We start from the raw sequence: 20,763 nt of genomic DNA on the forward strand, positions 1-20,763 counted from the left end.
AAAAGTATAATCTATAAGTTACATTTAATTTTCTATGCTTAAATTTCCTTCTTACGTTTTCAGCAAAAATTTCTTAGTTAATAAAATATGTGAAAGTAAAATTTATCCTTCTTTACACCTTGCGCTCACTAATCATTATGGAAATATCCATTTACAATTATTAAAACCTGAAAAAAGCATGTCTGTGATGTTATCGTCATGCGATGATTTGTAGATACTTTATTTTTTACCGCGATATTTTCGACGACGATGTTTTTAAACTGCGATGTTTTTGAACCGCTTTATTTTCTACGACGATGTTTTGTGCCACGATGTTTTAGAATTGCGATGTTTTCTCTTTGCGATGTTTTCTCCCACGATGTTTTGTAGTACGACGTTTTCACCTTGCGTTTTTTCTCCGCGACGTTTTCGTCCACGATGTTTTTGCCGCGATGTTATCGGCGGACACCAGTGCAAATGAATATTCAATTTCTTTTGCAATAATTCTATTCCCTTAATATTCTTGGAATATGAGCTAAAGAAGGAACGTTCTCGGAAGATTAAAGAAGTGTTTAAATCCAGTGATATTAGGTTTGTCTTACAAGCTCAGGATCAAAACGATTCTGCAATTGCCCGAGTAGTTGACTTGTAAATGGCTGTGAATTAAGCAGATGACTTTTAATCTTACGTTTTCAGTCAGAAAACGTATTCCAAATGTTTTGTATTGCATGACATGCATCTTTTCATTATTCAATAACCAGTCGGAGAACCACTTGTGTTCCGAAAATAAGTATGTGTCCAATCGTCAAATTTGTGTTCTTGTGATATTTTTTCTTTCCCCCAAACTAAAGTTGTATCTCAAAGGAAAGTTTTTTGACATTAAAGAGACAAAAGGATTATGACATCTACTTTTAGAGGCATGTCAAAAACAGATCTCTACAAGCCTTCTCTTCCATCACATGTTGTGCAGTCAGATAAAAGTTGAATCAGCGTAAATTCTATGATCTATTTTTGTTACACTCTGATTACTTTATAAACATACAGTGAATATATACTAAATCTTTTACTTCAGCTTAAGTAATTCGGAATTTTTGACGGAATTGTTGTCGGAACTAGGACTTAGAAGATAAGTCAAATTAAATATTTCTATAACCCAATAAATTCAAGGTCGAAGTTTTCGGAGGGAGGGGAAGTTTTTTCAGTTTTGGTCCATTATCCTAAGTATATTTTCTTCAATTCTTTATTTTGCCATAAAAGCGAAAATTTTAAGCAGGGTATTCACATAACGCATAGCTTCAAATTAAAATTTAATAATCTACAGAGAGGTTATAATTAAAGTTCCACATTGAAACGGTCATAAAACGAAAACTACTGGATCAAATGTTATCAAACTTGGTAATCGTGTAAAGGAGGTCATGGAAAGTTATTTTCCGCGGAAAAAAGGAAGTTCGAAACCTCACCACCAGAGGGAACGCTATATGCAATATTGTTAAACGGAATATGGGTCGGAATCTAACTTAACCTTTGGTTACACGGGTTTAATATGTTGTATACCCTTAAGAAACTTTGAAGTAGGCAAATTACCATTTAAAGGCGTTAAATTCGATAAAAGTCGAGTGCGCCATTCGTGTAAGTGAGAAATTGGTCCGTGAAAACCACGAATTAGCGATTAGAAAATGTGAGATCGCAAATCACTCGCACAAGTACGTACAATCTGGAAATCGTTTTCTTACAGATCGCTAATTTGTAATTTTTTAAGCCTGAATTCGGCGCTAAAACATGAAGATACTGATTCAAACGCTTTTAATCGATTTGGGCCAAAGAAATCCCTCATGTTATCTATCTAGTTCCATTGCATTCTCCTACTGCATTCGATTGCATAGCAGTCATTCCACACCGTTTAGTGTTGAATGACAGCTAGTTTTATAACTGAACCATTTTTCTCTGAAGAGCAGTCGACAGCTGGACCACTGTGATTGCAGATCACTTAGAGTCAATGTTAAAATGTTTCATGATACATGAACTGCAGTAACGTGGTATTTTAGATAATACGATTTTTATGCAGGGCTGGGCCCCACCTCACGTGTGTTGCACTGTTACTTAGGCAACATTTAACGAATGAACGTCTTATAAGCCAACACTTTCCCTCTTCCCACCAGACCTCAACATCTGTGACTTTTGGCTATGGGGTTATCTCAAAAGCACTGTTTATGGTGATAATCTAAACAATTTGCCAGAAATGAAAAATATGATACGCTGTCATGTCCGTAACATTCCTCCTGATCTGCTAAGAGCTGCTGTTGAGAATGCAGTAACAGGATTTAACTTACTTTCGGAAAATGCTGGACGCGACGTTGAACATGCTTTGTAACACGTTTCGGAAAATATTAAACACATTTGAAACAGATGCTTTCGTGTTCAGTTGAACAGTTGTCTTCATGTTTCTTCATGTTTATTGTCTTATTTCATTTAACTATATTGTATACAGCGCCATTTTTCCCCTGGTGGTGAGTTTTCTAATTCTTTTTTTTTTTCCCGCGGAAGATAAATTCCTACAACCTCCTTTACACGATCCCCAAGTGGTGATAACATTTGGTCCGGTAGTTTTCCTTTTATGACCATTTCAAATTGGAACTTTAATTATAACCACCATGTAAATTAAACTTTAAAAGTTTGACAGTTTGGTTCAAGTCCCAGCTTTAAAAATATATATATATAAATATAATCTTTTATATTAATCCTCTTAGAAAGAATGTTTTAAGAAGCTAATTTTTCTCTTGCGTTATAGATTGTATAAAAAAACATGATCTTTAATATGATTTAGATTGTTTCAGCCGATATAAGAATCGGGTCACTCGGTGGTACAGAATAAACCCTGCTGGACTGTTTTATTTCTTTGTCATTTAGCAAAAATCTTTTAGTTAAAATATTTATCCTTTGGACTTCGCTTTAAACTTTATTTATAGTAAAAATGACTAGAAAACGAAAAGCTGTCTTCAGCTGAAACGCAATTCATGTAATTGATATTTAAAAAAAAATGACAAGAATGCAAAATTTATGGAAGTCTAGCAATCGAAAAATCTTAATTTTCTTGGGTGAGCACTGTAAATAACTGTAGAAGGAAAAAAGAAAATTAGGGAGAAAAGTAAGCAAAAATTTGCAGGGAAATTTGGCTGCCAGGCATACCAAGATGTTTCAAAAAGTTAGACACTTTTGAATATACTTTCAGGATACTTCAAAGAATTTAGGTGTTCAAAGAGAAAACACTTGGACGTGTACCCCAGCAAATACCATCAACTGAGCTTGTGTTAACAGAAAAGACAAAAACGATATCATTGCAGGTTATCAGTTACCATTGTTTTAACCTGGTTTTACCTCTTCACTTTAGTGAAGAGCGACTGGTTTTAGACTGTATGGTTGTATAAATTTAAATTACGTTATAGAACATCATATCGCATCATAAAGGGAGAATCCCATGATTTTCTCAGTCGAATTATTTGAAGATCCAGGAGTTTATCCAGTGATGTATGTGGATGTCACCTAAAAATGTTTTTGTTTTCCTCCTGATGAAACAGCGGCCGAGCTGTAAATAAGTCGCTGAACACTGGTAGTTTGGTTAGAGGTTCGAATCCCGCGAACGGGCTGGCTGCATGGGCGTTTTGGTGGTTTTCCCCATGTGTAACGTGTATGCGAGCCAGTTTCCATCAGAAAGTCCTCCACGAAGGCATCCCTCCCCTTAGGGAGATAGCCCTAGTGTGCTTTGTCATAATTAAATAAACCAAAATCTCTTGATGAAACCAGTCTTTCCTTTCATCTCATACCTTCAAAATGTTTAGCCTCTAAAGACTGATAAAGGCTCTGACGAAATACTTCGTGAAGAACTTCCTAAGGGAAACCAGCTGTCATACACGGTACACATGAGAAAATCCACGAAAACGCCCATGCAACCAACCCGTTTACCGGGATTCGAACCCCGAAGTGAACTACCAGTGTTCAGCGAGTTTACCGCTCGGCCGTTTGTGTGCCGTTATGAATGGAAGGCGATAACTTTATTCAAAATGATTGTCAGAAATATCAAGATATTTCGAAAAGTTGGATGCTTTTTAATATACTTTCAGAACGCCTAAAGAAAAAGACCAAGACTAAAGTAGAATGCCTGGAGAAAAAGAGAAGAAAAAATAAATTTTTGCGTAAAATTTAGTATTGGTATTTTTTTTTTAAATTTAAAACCTTTTAATCTTAAAATATTTGATTCTTGCGATTTCAAAAATAAAATATTTGACTAAAATATGAATAACATTTTAAGAAACCAAATGTAGATAAAATTGTGTAAAGCAATGGGCACAATGATAAAACTGTTTAAAGCAGTGTATGCAAGTCATCCTAAGTTAAAATGTCGGTTATACATCTCTCTTATTTATATATATCTTTTCTGAAAGGAACATTGAAAGGCTTTACTGTATTTTTTCTTTTACTATATGCAGTTTTCAAACGCATCGTAGTCTGGGTTGCAAAGTATTCTTCCAAAAGAAACGCAATTCAAATAAATAAATTCGAATTCTGGAAAATTTATATTAATAAATATATTTAAAATACTCAGTTCGAAGGAATAAATAGAAAATTTTAAAACAATTATCTGAAGAGACAATGCAACACAAACAATTAAAATAAAAGTCTAAAAATTTAAAAATTACCTAAAATAATAACTATGACAAAAATATATATAAAGAAAACTATTCGATAAAAAATAAACGCTCCACCTTTATTTACGCAGTTCGAATAGGTAAATAGAAATTTTTAAAACAGTTATTCGAAAAAAAAAAAAAAAAAAAAAAAACATGCAACTTAAACAATTAAAATGAAATTCGAAAAAGAAAAATTACTTAAAATAATAAGTTATAATTAAAAATATAATATAAAGAATATTATTTGGAAAAAGGGAACGATGGTAACTTTTTTTTCCTCTCACGGGAAAGGAAACTAGGTTGCCATATATTAAGAAGTTCGCCAAGTGAACTATTCTTGGCGCAAACTGAAAAAAAAAGTTCGCTCCAATTTTTACAAAATTTCATATTTAGGCGTAATTTGAGTTGTAGAATCGAAATATGTAAAAAATGTGGTATGTTATTCCAGAAAAAGTCCGATTTTGTGTCAAAATACCTATGTTAGAATAGTGCTATATATAAATCTAATATATATCCCAAGTCGCGCTTTCGAGACATGAACAACGCAGTTTGAATTTTGTCAATCGGCCCATTAGAACGGAAGATATAGCACTGTCTTTTTTTTTTTTTTTTTTTTTTTTTTTTTTTTTGAGCAGTGTACATTAGGAGTAGTTTAAATCTTTTTGTAGTATTTTTGCGTTTATGTTATCTAGAAATAAGTGCAGGGTAATGTAACTGGTTCTCTATTATCACTTAAATGGTTACCACTTGTGTTGTGAAAGCAGTGAAAAGTATTTAGAATTTTTCCTTCCATAATCAAGAAAAATTCCTTTATGAGGGAAGGAGTTGTGATAAAGTCACATAAAGGAAGAAGAAACTGAAGATTAATATTGACAAGGATGTCTCGTGAGCACAAGATGAAAATTATTATTATTTAACTTCCGAAAACGTTTTCAATAGTTGTTAAAATAGTTGTTATTAAAATAATTCAATTGTTGGCAATGAAAAACACGCAGGCTCGAGAGCCACGTATTGCTCTCGCACATAAAATGTATAGAATTTGAGTTGTTAAAAGGATAAGTGTTTTCTCTTGTGGATTGTATGTAGCCATTTTTTGGAGCATTCAATAAAATTTTCATGCGGTGTTCCATCATTAGAGTTTTCATTGGAGTTCGACACCACACCGCTAAAGCATTAACACTACACCACAATCCTATAAAATTTTGAAGAAGTTCTGTTTTGTGTTAGACAAGACAGATTTTGAAATCGTTGTGAATCCATTTCCTTTATGTGTCGTGCATTGCCGATTGCTGTGTCAGAAATCAATTGTTTACACATTTTTCCTCGGTGCAATTACAGAAAAATGCAAGCGCATAAAATAATTCCATCTTCCCGTTTTAAGGCATAAACCTTTTGATTTTTAAGATATTAACCTAATTGCTTATGTTACATTATGTATACGTTATAGTTTAACAGACAATTATTATACTACTTTAATTTCATTACACAGGTGTCTTGCATTCCATAAATATGTGACTTAATTTGTTAAATGAATTTGTACAGCTGAATCTTTCCTGAATTTTTGTCTAAAGCTATAGGCTGAATGTATTTAAGCTGAACATTTTCGCATTAACTTGTTATTATTATATCTCCTCATTTGAATATGGATCATTTCAAAAAATACAAATCATATAAATAAATTGAAGTTTAAATTGTAAGAACTGATTTTGATATTCGTGACAGAAAAGAATATAGACTGTATATGAAGTAACAAAAACAGCACTTTATTCAATTACCATTGTTTTATTTACCTGAGAAATAAAATACACACATGCATTATGTATACATCATGCCATGAGTTTTATTAGCATGAAAAGCAGTATTATCACAGACTGTATGGCTTTCATCATAGTAGTTTAATAAAGAATTATGTTCAGTGCTTCGAGTATTAGCGTATGATTATAGATGCCTTACTCAGTCATCTATTCAAGAAACAGAAAAACTCTTTAAATTCTTTATTTCATACGAAATTAATATATATATGTGATGTACCAGCTTTTGTCAGAAATAAATAGATTGTTGAAGAATCATAAATGTAGTCGTAGCTTAAATTATCAGACAATAAGTTTAAAAAAAAACAGGATCCATTTATTATTGGTCAGGAGAAATAGCAGTTACAAAATATATATCTCCGGAGTAAATAAAAAAGAATTACTAATAACTTTTTGTATGAAGTTTACTGCATTGTTACATTAAAGAAAAAGCCCCGATATTCTTTTGTGAGTCCTTTTATAACCTCTGGAAAGGCGGAGCTTCCAAGAAATGACGTCATCCTCGTCAGCCAATCCAGTTCGCTTTAAAATATTTCCAGAACATTCTATAACTGTACGTGTAGAAAAGGCGGGAAAAACAACTTGACTACGGGGCTGTGAATTTAATTCCACGTACTTTCAAATAAGAGACCGTCGCCATTAAAAACGAAAAGAACATACAGTAGAAATTTAAGTGTATTCTTGACTATAGAATTTTATTATATATATATATATATATATATAATTTATTTACTTGTGTAAGAAATAAACGCTATTTCTTTATTTTTAATAAATCATATCCATATAATGAAAACTTTAATTTTATGATGTTTTGCTTAAATTTTATCGATGAAAAATGCTATTTATTAAAAATTTAATCAAAGATCCCTTGAATAGTAAATTTCTAGTTAAATGTTTTCTGCCTTGGAAACAGAAAACTTTTTTCTGTCCAATAACTGTTGAAACTATAACACGAGATAGAGTTTTTAATTCACTTTATATTTTCCTATGTGTTATATTAAGTTTATTTATTTTGTATTATTTGTAGAAATCAGGTATTTTATTAATTTTACAAATTATTTAATTTATTACGTAATTTTTTGCATTAATAGTGATGATAAATTTCTTTGACCTGCAATTTTACTACTGCATTATTTTTTTTTTCTAATCACTAAAAATATTATTTTCTTCAAGTTTATGTAATTTTTTTATAAAATATTGAGAAAAATACAAAATTATTTAGGCTTTAACAATATTTATTTCATTAATCTGCTTTGCTTGAATTTCAAATAAATGATTTCGATTTTTCTTTTAAAGCGGACTTGATCAAGAAATAAAATATTTAGGAATTAAACGGAAGAAAATAATTTTTTTAAAGATTATGAAAAAATAAATATTCTTATATATTTTATGACACATGTTTTAAGTTCAGCATCTGCCAATATCTCTGTATTTTATATCTGGAAATTGAAATTTTATGATATCATCACTGGTAGTAAAGAACTATGGTCATTAATAGTCACCGATTAAAATATGTGTCATAAAATATATAAGAAAATAAATATTCTTATATATTTTATGACACATGTTTTAAGTTCAGCATCTGCCAATATCTCTGTATGTTATATCTGTAAATTGAAATTTTATGATATCATCACTGGTAGTAAAGAACTATGGTCATTAATAGTCACCGAATCGCAATTTCTCATGAAGTCTGCCTCTTCTTAGTCTGAGATTCAGCTGAAATGAAAGCAATAAAGAAATCGAGCTACATTTTTTTCCAAGCACGGCACTGTGTTTATTAGTTGAAGAATAAAATAATGGATCTTCATTCTTATAGTGTTATATTACATCTATTTCTATTTGCATTCGAAGAAAATTCTCAGTTTTCCCCTCTTGTAAAGATCTCCAGATTTTTTTAATTTGTCTTAGAAAACACTTGTTGATTTCCGTTCATTTAAAGAACTCCTAGTACAATGCTTCTTATAGAAGAGTTAAAAAATTGGATATAATTAAAATGGATATAACTATATTTAAACTCGGAGTAATATTTTGATATGTAGAACTATCGATTGTTTTTTGCAATGGTATTAGAAATTCTTCCATTCGATGATATTCAAATATATTATTTCACAGTATTTTTGCTATTTTGTTTTAGACAGACAAAATAATACTCAATTAAAATGCCTGAAAAATTCATGCATTTGTCCTTTTCTACCATATAACCAGTAATTTACTAGTGTTTCAGTAAGGGATTCTGTACTGTTCTCCAAAAAGTCTTCTGAGATATTCTGGAAAGCTCCAATCCTTTGAACGATGCTCACCACACTGTATAGTTCTTTTAATCATGTCAGACGCTTTCTCGGCTATCATTAAAATTGGAACGTTGGTATTGCCAGATATTATTTGGGGCATAACTGAACCGTCAACGACTCGTAGTCCTTTCATGTACTTGACTCTGAAAATAGAATTGATATTACTATACATGAAACTTATTACAAGCACATACATTAATGTTTCACTAACTTTATAAATACAGGTATAAAGTGAATATTGTTTCTTTTTTTTACGGCGGAAACTAGCCAGTTTAGCCTTTCGCCACTACTAAGGCCGGAAATGGTAGTTATTTTATTAGAGGAGCTTAATAAGCGGCCACCATTACCCTCTATGAAGGGGCAGATAATTTACATCTATGACTTCTCCGAGATTCGAACGTTGGCCCTCTGTACTGCGGTAGGCTCCCATAACCACTATACCGTCTGGGCGACATAAATTGAATGTAATATATAGTTTACAGCATTATATATACACCGTGCCCGTAAACGACGCTACGTGCCCTTTATCTTCGCAACCGTTGGTCATAGACAGTAACTTCTAGTTACAAAAATACGTTAAATGCTGCAGATATTTATATTATGGTGTTTATAAATGTCTGTTATCGATTATGTACATCAACAAGGCTCAGCGTGTGTCATCCATAAACTCTACTCTCATAATGTGCCATCAGTTCTTCCATGAGAAACTTCTTATATAACTTGGTAACTTCTTTTAACCTTTGTAAACTGAGGATGATGGTTCGATAAAACCATCGAAAGTAGTCCTGAAAATATAACGCTGAGTTTTGTTGTTGGACTTTTAAATTAATATTTGTTCGGCGTGTTATTGTATCTTAATTGTAACTTCTTTTAACCTTTGTTTTGTTAACTTAACATGTTTAAAATTAATTACTGGGTGCGACTATATCCAGGCTCATTTACCCCCTTTGGTCTAGCGGATAGTCTCAGAGGCCCACTATGTCAGGATGGAGGAATGGACGGACAGCATATGCGAGGCTGCAATGAGCTTGCCATCACACCGACCTCGTAGCAAACTGGACATGAGTTCAGCCTATGCTGGGAAGCTTGTCGACAAATGGCAGAATTGCCAAGAGCTGGCAATGGCTAAAGAAAGAAAGAAGAAACTTTCTTATAAGCTTATCGTAAACTTCTTGTAACCTTTCTAAAATTATAAATAAATTGCCAGTTGGGGACTTTTGAAGGGGTTAGATAGTTAGTGTACCCCTTCAAGAGTCCTAAACTGTGGCTGTACCAGTTTTGTCTCTGACGCTGTTTTGGCACCCCATACACTTGTACCTGATCTGACCTGTTTATAAATGTCAAATATCAAGTTTGTAAAAAATACGTTATCCAACAATTTTTACTGTTCACTGGTTCCTGTAGTTATTAAAAGTTAAGGTTAAGTTATTAAAAGTTATAGTTATTAAAAGTTAAATTGGGATAAATCGCGGTAAATATTTTTCATTTAAATTTGTGTCCTTTACAGTGATTTATTAATTTCTTATATCTGGCATGGCGGAAACATTTTTATAGAAGTACGTTTTAAATTTTCAAATACTAAAAATACGTTTTTATAGCTTTAGGATTATAATCTTCATCAGATTTGAAATGCTTTTTATTTTTAATTTATAAAAATTATGTTAAGAGTTACTAGCATTTGAAGCCTGCCACTGCTAGGGCACGAATGCTCTAAGATTCTGGGCATAAGATGTTTGCTTTTTAAAAACATTTGTATTGATCAAAACGTTTCATGAGTATTTTCATATCAGTGCATATCTATTTGCATCAGAAATATTTTTCTAAACCGATATTTCTGTTTTAGTGGCATGCAGATATAAATATTTTCCTGTTCAGTTTTTGTACGATCTTAAATTTTCAAAAAACACGATCTCAGGATACAAACTTTCTGGTCAGTTTTTTTCCTAAGGGAATCAAACTTTTTGCATTTTATTTTTTAGAACTGTAAAAAATTTTTTAGAACTATAAACATTTTTAGAACTAAAACATTTTAGAACTATAAGCATAACTATTAAGACAAAAGAAAATAAAAATATAAAAATTTGATTTCGTCATTTTCATAAAAACGATTTTTTAAAAAAATTTTCAAAATGCAAAACGTGAGAATTTTTTTAAAGCAATTTGTGTCTGCAAATATATATTTTCAAACAAAAGTTTAGAAATAAACTCAGCTAAGAACTCCTATCATTACGAACACAGCAATATATTAGCATGCGCTTATCTTTGAATCAGTAGAGTAATTTACAAAAACGCACGTCATCATTAAAATTATAATCCCGTTAACCGCCTAATTTTTTAAACGGAATTTTGTCTTAACTACGATTTAAAAATAGTTTCTTTTTATGTTATAAAGGCATGACAGGGATATATTTAACTCAGAATCAATTGTTGTTAGTTTTATTATTTTCTTCATTTATTGATTTGCAGAAAATACATGAGCATCAAGAAAATGTGTACAGATCCTCCAGCGGCCCAGCAGTAAAATTATTGAACACTGCTTGTTTGACATGGGTTCAATTTCGAACGGGCTGGTTGCATGAGCGTTTTCACAGTTTTCTCTATGCGTAACGTGAATACGAGCCAGTTTCGCTGAATCCTTCACGAAGACATCCTTCCTCTTAAGCAGACAGACCTAGCGAGCTTTGACATAATCAGATGAACTAAACCAACCGGGACATGGCAGTTGCGAAGTACTTTTTATCCTATTGTACGCAACATTCTGTTGGGTGTTATGTTAAAGCAGAACCAAGGCACTACCTTCAATCGCCCTCAACTTGTAGTCCTGCCTTCATGGCATGCGCCTTGCGACTCTGCTTACTCAGACTCGGGAAGCCGATTTATGAAGGAAATTTTTGTACAATCGATTGCCGTGCCGCCTCCATTTCCTTTCGACGTTAGATCCTGCCTTATTTTAATAATTTTCATTGAAAATGGTTTTGATATAGCATTTTTCATGCCACTTCTTCTTTTCTTAGATTCGTAGCCGCCTTAACAGAACACTCTGTATAAAGAATCTAGCACTCCATTTATCTCTCTGATTCTTAGTTTCTTCTACAAACTGCGTGCATTTTCTTTGCTTCTCTTTAAAATATGGGAAAATTACAGGCATTAAAATGAATTATCAATTACACATATTCAGCGTAACACAAATACACTAAAACTACCAGAGTGAAACGAAATTCAAATAAATATTTTGCATTGCTATACATGAACTGCAAACAAATATGACCTCTCTGTTACGACGCATGCTAAAAAATACCCAAATGGCAAAATATTTAATACCCACTGCAGACAATGAGTATTAAAGTATTTTGCTTCATTTTTCATAAGCTTTGAAAATCTTGCAAGGATATGATGCTCTCAGTTGATTTAATTCACTATCAGCTAATATTTAAGTACTCTGGATTTAATTTTTTAGAATATTTTAGAAGTACAAAATATTTTATGATATAAAATTTCTGCATATCGCAGTAAAATAAAACACAAATGGCAGCAATTATTACTTGGAAATGTATCAGATAAAATTATTTCAGTACTTTTCACATAACGGAAAGATATATTTTCAACCTTATAAATTTTTACTAAAAAGGGAAGATAAATTGCTTTTTTACGGACTTTTGTTAATTAAAAATGTTGTTCTAAAACTGAAAATAATTTTACTTTCTTAAAGCAGCAATTAATTTCTGCTTGTTGAAACAACGCGCTTTTATATATAGTGGCTGACAGTAAACAAAAAGAAGCTTTATTATTTAAAATAAAGGAAGTTTCTTCCACAGATTTTAACAGCCTAAAGGGGAAGCTTTATAGGATGTTTATTCCACAGGATTCTTTATTCTATAGGATGTTTGCTACTCGAGAAACAAAACAAAACAAAAAAATCAATTAATTAATGTCAAAAATACATTTATAATAATGAAGAGTTTAGATAAATGATTTAAGTAGGAATATAAAATATGTATAACACAGGGGAAATTTATTATTTAATTAAAGAAGATTACAGATAAAATAGGGGATCGTGCTTTATTAACTTACTAACTTAAATACCTGATGCCAATTAAGTTAGATTGAGAGTAATGTACTATTTTACTCAAGACATCGTTTGAAAATTCGTATAATAGCGTATTACATGTCATAAGGAATATGGTGCTTCATCGCAATGCATAAAAAATGCCACAGAAGCAAAGTAGTATTCAATATATATACCACAACTACCTAATCATAGAATCATATGGTATCTATATACCCATATGACATATGGAATTGCCATCTGGGTCAGCAAAAATAAAAACAAATGCATCATTATTTTGGGCGATATGAAAATCACATAAAAATTTCGATAGAAAAATAAACTAATTCCCTCTCATTATATCAGCAACGATGGTACGCAGCCACTGATGCTGAATATATTACTGTTTCCATTGTTGCTGATATCAGCACTGTTGCCACTCGGAAAAGTGAGCGCGAAAATTAGCGTTTTAAGCGTTTTCAATTAATATCTCTGATTTTAGCTATTTGTTTTTGAAACAAGTGGACGTCGACCTTTTCCAGGACCCAGAAAAGAATTGTAGAAAGTTTGGTGACGATAGTTATAGTAGTGATTGAGTTATTAGCGAACAAACACACAGACTTTCTTCTTTATATGTATAGATTAAGACATAACTCTCTGATAAACAACTGAATAAAATATTTTATCTAAGAGATTTTCTAAATATTGTATTTAACATTTTCTAAAAAAAAACATTTATAAAGAGTAATCTGCATGTAAAATTAGAGTAAATCACTTCGTATAAATTTGTTTAATCTCAAACCGATCTTCTATAGTCTTATTCATTCTCTGCTTCGCTTTAAAGATGCATTAATAATAATAGAAAATATTCTTTTTTGTTGAGAAGCTTTCAGCTGAAATTTACAGGAGAACTACAACTTAACATTGTCTCTCGTTTTAATTCGTTTGAAGTTATTTTAAAGCGAAAATAAAATAAAGTACTTTGAATGAATTAAAAAAGATGTTGATATACTGATAATAACTTACCGCAGCTGAGCGTCCACGACAGTTGTGGGATCATTTGGATCTCCCATTTTTGCAGTACCCACTGGGTGGTGAAGTGAAAAAACTGTCGATCTGAGTTGACAGAAGAAATAACGATCTTCATCTCCGGCATATTGTTCACAGCCAGGATATAATGTAGAGAATGGAATGGAGCCAACTTTTCTTAATGGTTCACTCCTACATATTCGATTGCAAATTTTCATGCCTGTAGGATACATAAAAAGATGAAGCAAGAAGGGAACGGATTCATCCATTTTACATAAATGTAAAAAGTTTCACTCAAATGCTTTCAAAATTACCACTAATTTTACTATGGCAACTGAGAATTTGTTAATTCAGAATTACTAATTATTTGAAAGTTCTGATTTAATGCCATTGCAAATTTGTGCCACCATTAGATATTTATGTACCAATGAGATACATTCCACAAGAGAAGAAGAGGAAGAATGACCTTGCTTGTTTGCATTAGCTGTACATAAGTCACGTGATCTCTGAGGTCATCTGCATCGCTTTTTTACAAAAGGTATACATAAGTCACCACTCAGAATGAGGTCATCGGAATTTATCTCATTACAATTATATTTAATTTTTAATTTCCATCTTATTTTTTCGTTTAATAAATAATATAAGAATAAGATATTAAAACGATAAACAATAAAAAATAATAATAGGGCAATAAATAATAAAAGCATTACATTGCAGAGCTGAAAACAGCTTCCAAAAACAGCCTGCTACCTTGAGAAAGTTAAAAATTTCAAAAAGATTTTAAAAACATTAAAAAAATTAAAGAATATAAAATTTAGGAAGCTAAAAATGAATTACCGTCTAATTTTTGTATGCAGATTTCAATAAAGACCTGAAATAATTTTAAGCAGTTATAAAGTTTTTTCTTATTTATCATTAATTGGAACGCAAACTCTAGGTAGAATGTCAGCGAATTATCTTATATATAAGTATAAATTAACAAGCCTTGAGAAGGGTGTAAAGAACTCTTTTATTGTAGTTAAAGTGCAACAAATTCACAACTAGTGCTTACACTCTCAATCAGTACTTATAGCGAAATAACTAAAAAATAACAGTCAATTGCAGCTTTCCTCCGACCGGCAAGGCCATATATATATATATATATATATATATAAAGAGAGAGGTTAAAAACTAGGTCTCACGTTTTTATGACTTTTTATACTTTACTATATATATATATATATACTATGTGTGGGTCTGGGTAATCCCGACAGCCGAAATCCCGACTGTCCAAAACCCCGACAGGGCGGAAATCCCGACAACCCAAAGTCCCGACACGGTCGAAATCCCGACAGGGTCAAAATCCCGACAAGCCAGAATCCCGACAGGGTCAGAATCCCGAGTGTCCAGAATCCCGACAGGGTCGAAATACCAACTGTCCAAAATCCCGACAAATTAATATCTAAATACAAACACTCAATTTAGCTTAATAAAATACAAATTTTAACTATTACATATTACTAAATAAAAGTTTAAATCAAAAACTCATCAAAATTATGTCATTACTTAAAATAATTTTTAACAAATTGAAATGACCGTTAAAATTTGAAATGAAGATTTATAAAATTCTTTTTATTAAGAAAAAGAAAACATCACTTACACATGCAAACGACATACTTACAGTGACACATTGTGAGCGATAGCACGAAGATATTCCATCACAGGTCGATTATCACGATCGTCCACAACAGTCATAATTCTCCTTTCTCTGTCATCATCTACCTTCCTACGTTTTGGTTGTTGTTCTCCGCGAAGAATGCATTCAACTTGGTATTCCACATGCTCCTGTTCTTTTTGAAATCCTTCTATGATGTTATAAACGCCAACATGGACTCGTCCAATTAAGGTCTCCCATCTTCTGTGCCAATCCTCGACAGCATTTTGAGTGTGCGGAGCATTTATAGCTGCCTTTTCTAGATCACTAATGATTCTAGATGGCATCAGTTCAATATTATTTTCTTCAGCGAAATAAATTAAATCTTGGAATAATCAATTTTCTTCAGATTTGCTAGTCATCAAAGCATATACTAGTTGCAGCTGTGGAAGTAAGGGGTCATTAGGCCTTATTGGGATTTCGCCCGTGTCGGTATTTTGACCCTGTCGGGATATTGGACAATCGGGATTTCGACCCTGTCGGGATTTTGGCTTGTCGGGATTTCGACCCTGTCGGGATTTTGGCTTGTCGGGATTCCGTCTGTCGGGATTCTGGCTTGTCGGGATTTCAGCTGTCGGGATTATGTCCGGATACCACTATGTGTGTAAGAAAAATAAAGAATACTTAAAAGGTTAAATTAGCAACGTAAAACGTAAATTTCGCTTCTCAATTCTAAAAATAGTAACCTCTCTCTGCACTGCGTCATTTCGAGAAAAATCTATGTCATATGACTCTTACATAGTTCTGATTATGTAACTGGAACTAAAACTATAATAGAAAATAGTAATTTTATAACAGTATTAACTATCCAATCAAAATGCATTGAAAAGCAAAATTAACTCAGTCTGAATTAAGATTTTACCCTGAACAAAACGCACTTGCTTTCTACGCTTTGGCCTTGTACCATAGTCGTATCTCCGTCAAATAAACAAGACCTGTTCTAGGCTAAATATTTATCTTTATATACAACTATGTACTGATTACAATGTAGAAAAACTTTAAAATACATTTTCACTGCAGTAGAGCGCTCAAACTAGCGTCCGCTCTTTTCTCTTCCACATCTCAATCTCTTTCACTCCCACCTGCGACCAGGGGGAAAGTCCACTCTCGAGGCGAGAAGAGGGTTCTCTGTCCCTTATTTTAGGGCGGGTGACCAAGTATTCTCAGAGAAGGGGAACGTTACAGCCTAGCTGGACTGCAGTCTGTCTGCTCCCTCTTTCTTACTTCAAATTTATCTGAAATGTAAATTTTTTTAAATAGGCACAAATAATGTGCCAACTTGATTGTGGCCACAACATGTTTGGTGAGATAAAAAATGAAGATTTAATCTGCCTTAGCCTCCACTTTCCTATTCATTATGGATAAATACTTCTACGCCATCAAAAATTCAGCTAGTCATTATTTCTAATTTTGTTTTTATTATATATATATATATATATATGTATATATATATATACAAGTTACTTTAAAACACAATTTTAGCAATTAAACTTCCTACGGATGGGTTCCCTCTTTTTTGATACTTATACTAAATTTATTAGGAGATAATATAATCAATACTTAGTATATATATATATGCGCTGAATATTTTTGGGATGTCTGTAAGAACCTATATATACATGCGTCTCAGAATATGTCAAAGAAATTAAGATACTATATTAAAAGTACAAAAATCCAGGTTCAAAGTACCAGGACCATTTTGATATTAAAATCAAGAAATAGTTCTTTTTTACGGTAGTTTTGGAGAATTTGTGATTTCTTAGCAAAATCCCAGGCCGGTCAGAGGAGTAAATAAACTAGCAGTCAAGAATTACACAAATACTTGACTATTACTTGCGAATTTGGCTCACGAACATAACCGGAGTATATATTCAAATACAGCGGCGGATTTACGTATAGCTGCCCAAGCTATAATTTAGAGCCCCGATTTTCTTAGGACCAGCCCCAAAACGTGTACCATATCCTATATATAAAGATTGACTCATATTCCTCATACAAGGCCCATATCTTAAATAGCTTAGGATCTCGTCAAATTTAAATACGGTTCTGTTTAAATATGGGCAGCAAATAATGCAAAGCCGAGAAATTAAAATTATTAGAACTGGGAGAAAAGTAACGTGTGCGCTGAAAGGTAGAAACGCGCTCTGTCTTAGATTCTAAATTCCTCAGTTTAAGTACTCCAGCCTAATTTACCTTCTGGAGAGGAAAAGGAAGGGAGAAATAACAGTAAAGATCTAAAATATAAAATAACTGGTTAATGAAAAATAACGGCAAAACTTACACCGTTAATATAGTTACTCTAATTTAAGAATTAATTCTCTAATGATTAAGTAATGTACAATTTTATATTTAAAATAAGCTATTCAAAACTGCAGAGCCAAATGTCAAAAAAATATTTAAAGGTATATTTATGCCAATAGGAAATTTTTGCACTAATTTAATAAAAAAAACCCTAATTATTTAATACTTAGATCTGATCTCGCGCACAAGGGTTGTAACAAATATTTCCTTTAAGTGCTTTTTAAGTTTGCAAGGTAATTAAAGCCGCTTACTGAAACCAATAAACAAAAAGAAAGTTGATTCGAGCGATTTAATAACCGTTTTTATTTTAGTTGCTAGTTTTTATGATTTATTAGTAAACTTATGTCTTAGATTACTAAGTACTTAATTACCTAATACATTATATATTATTGCAGCTGTTTTGCAATTAACATTTGATCATTTCTCACTAAAATTATCTGTAATGTTTCACTTTAAATGAATCTGTTTAGTAAAGTAATATGAAATTGTTCTTTTCTACATCATTTACTAATGTTATATGAATTGATCAATAGAGGCTCTTTTGATGAACTTTCGTCGATATGAACAAAATGATTCTCAAAAATTTAAATTTGTGTAGAGTCGAAAAGAATTTCGAGCGTTCCGACAGCAAGTCAGACGTTGACACGCCCTCACCCATGTGAAGGTCTACTAGCCTTTATTATACCATGCACCCTTTTCACCACTGCTGGACTACCATTCGTCTAAAACTCGAAAAATGCATAGATATTTATTTAAATTTGGGTTACTTTTAATGTGTTTTATAAATTAAAAAAGAAAAGCAGAAAAGATGTTAATAGCTACCAAAATGTGAACTAATGTAGTTTCTTATAGTCATATAAAAAACTAAATAAATAAAAGGCTGACCTCATCCCCCCCCTGGAACTATAAAATTCCTCAGTGGTTGAGAGCCCCTGTACTAGACTGATTCTCACCCCTCAACACATACCTGGAAGACAATTCAAGGAATGTGCTATATACTAGAGTAATTATTTATTTATTTATTGTTTTTATTTGTAATTACTGTATTTAAAACTTAAAATGTATTACTTATTTGCTTTATTTTTAATTATTTATTTGATAATATGTAGAGATCTTATCTCATCATGAACATCGTTAGGAGATACACGTAGCGAACTTTGTAATAGTTTACGAACAAATTCATGGTACGTAAAGATCGTTCGTAAGATGGGAAACGTCTATATAAAGAAACAATAATCATCGAATGCAACTCAATATATATGAATCTTTGTACAATAAACAAAAGAAATTATAAGTATATGACAACGGATTTTGATTGGAAGGCTTTTTTTAATACTTAATTTGGTAAAATTAAATGAATACCTAATTATTAATATTAAATTAAATATTTTTTATATTTAATTTTGTGAACCTTACCTTCTACTACGTCTTGCATGTCTTCAGGATCATCGAAGTAATTGGGGTCGATAATTGGAGGATCATAAGGATCTGTGGATCGAAGAGTCACAGTTCCACGACTACGGGGTTGCAATAATTGTGAGAAACAAGTCAGAATAGGTTTACCAACATAAGGGCCATATACTTGCTCAAAAACCTACAACATGAAAAAAAAACTATGACGGAGGATTATTGAGTACAATATAAACTGAGATAAAAGCATGTAAAATGTATGTCATTTCAATATGTGAAATATATGCGAAAATGAAGTTATAAAAAATTGTTTTGATGTAAAACTAATACCAATCTCACAGATTTTTCTTAAATTTCAAACATCACTTTTATTTTTTGTTACTTCCTTATTAAAAAAAAAAAAAAAAAAAAAAAAAAAAAAAAAAAACTCGTTTTGTCAAAATGATGTAAATTAAAGTAATTAAAGTTTCACATAAATTACTAAAAGTAAGTTTACATATCAGCTGCAAACTTTCATGAGAATTCGTTATTTAAGAATCAGGATCAAATGAATCACCAACAAAGTGAAAAGGAATTATGTCAAATTTCAGAGCTTTCCTTTTCTTTTGGTGTTTTTCCTGCCCAAGCTTTAAAGTTTCAATAAGATTCTTATTAAATATAAGAATTTTTGCCCTTATTTATTTACCAATACATAAACATTGTTATTTAATCTAAATCTGATTTATGCTAAGATGAGCAGATCTCTTCACAAATTACGAGACTTCATATAAAGAAATTCTCAATTTACGTTTAAGCCTAGAAACCTTCCTCGCAGGGGCGTAGTTTTTCTTCTTAGCACTTAATGAATTTCCTAACAAACTTTTTCTTCATCTCTAATTTCAACAGACATAGTTAACATTTATTTATTTTATTTTTACCTATATGTACAGCAAAGTTATTAAAAAATCGAAAGCATAAATCTTTCATTACTCCCCTGTAACGAAGTAAAGGAAGTATTGCAAACGCGAAATATTTTGGTATCATACTTCAACGAAAAGATCCATTTTGACCGCTTTCGAATCCATCTCAACCATGTTTTGTATGACATCTGTGCGTACGGAGAGAATAAAGGACTTTTTTCAAAAATGGATTATAAAATTGATTTAAAATGGATTCAGGGAGTTTTTTTTCCGTCACGTATGGACAAATGTTGATAAAAATATGGAAATCAGCTTTATAATTTAATTTAATAATAGCCTCTTAATTCCCCATTTTTAATCTGGGTATTCCCTCTTTATTGTAAAAAAATTAAGAGCATTTCTTTACTCCGTCATTTCTAGACAAATCTATGCCAGAGCTTGCGTAACTCTTAACTCTGATGATGTAGATAATTGAAATCTAAAGTCTGAGAACAGAAACCTTTATTACGTAGACCAAAACTCTTTTTCTTAACAGACTGCCATATTGGATAAAAGCGCACTTCTCTTGTATCTCTGTTGCTGCCTGAACGCTGCTTCACTTCGGTGTGTTCTCTTCC

At 31.9% G+C, this 20,763-nt stretch overlaps 1 protein-coding gene across 1 annotated transcript in view; it reads right to left on the reverse strand.

Annotated features, from left to right (window-relative positions):
• Positions 1-6,426: 6,426 nt before the first annotated feature.
• LOC118184845 (glucose dehydrogenase [FAD, quinone]-like) overlaps positions 6,427-20,763 on the reverse strand; it is a 105,713-nt gene continuing 91,376 nt past the window's right edge. The window contains 3 exon segments of the mRNA XM_085825985.1: positions 6,427-8,912; positions 13,841-14,063; positions 19,254-19,431. Coding sequence (XP_085682111.1) covers positions 8,699-8,912; positions 13,841-14,063; positions 19,254-19,431 — 615 coding nt within the window. The 3' untranslated portion in view covers positions 6,427-8,698.

The sequence above is a fragment of the Stegodyphus dumicola genome, chromosome 1 (assembly GCF_044657685.1).
Source record: "Stegodyphus dumicola isolate Sdum_Otavi_A_Nest chromosome 1, ASM4465768v1".
In the NCBI taxonomy this organism is placed as follows: domain Eukaryota; kingdom Metazoa; phylum Arthropoda; class Arachnida; order Araneae; family Eresidae; genus Stegodyphus; species Stegodyphus dumicola.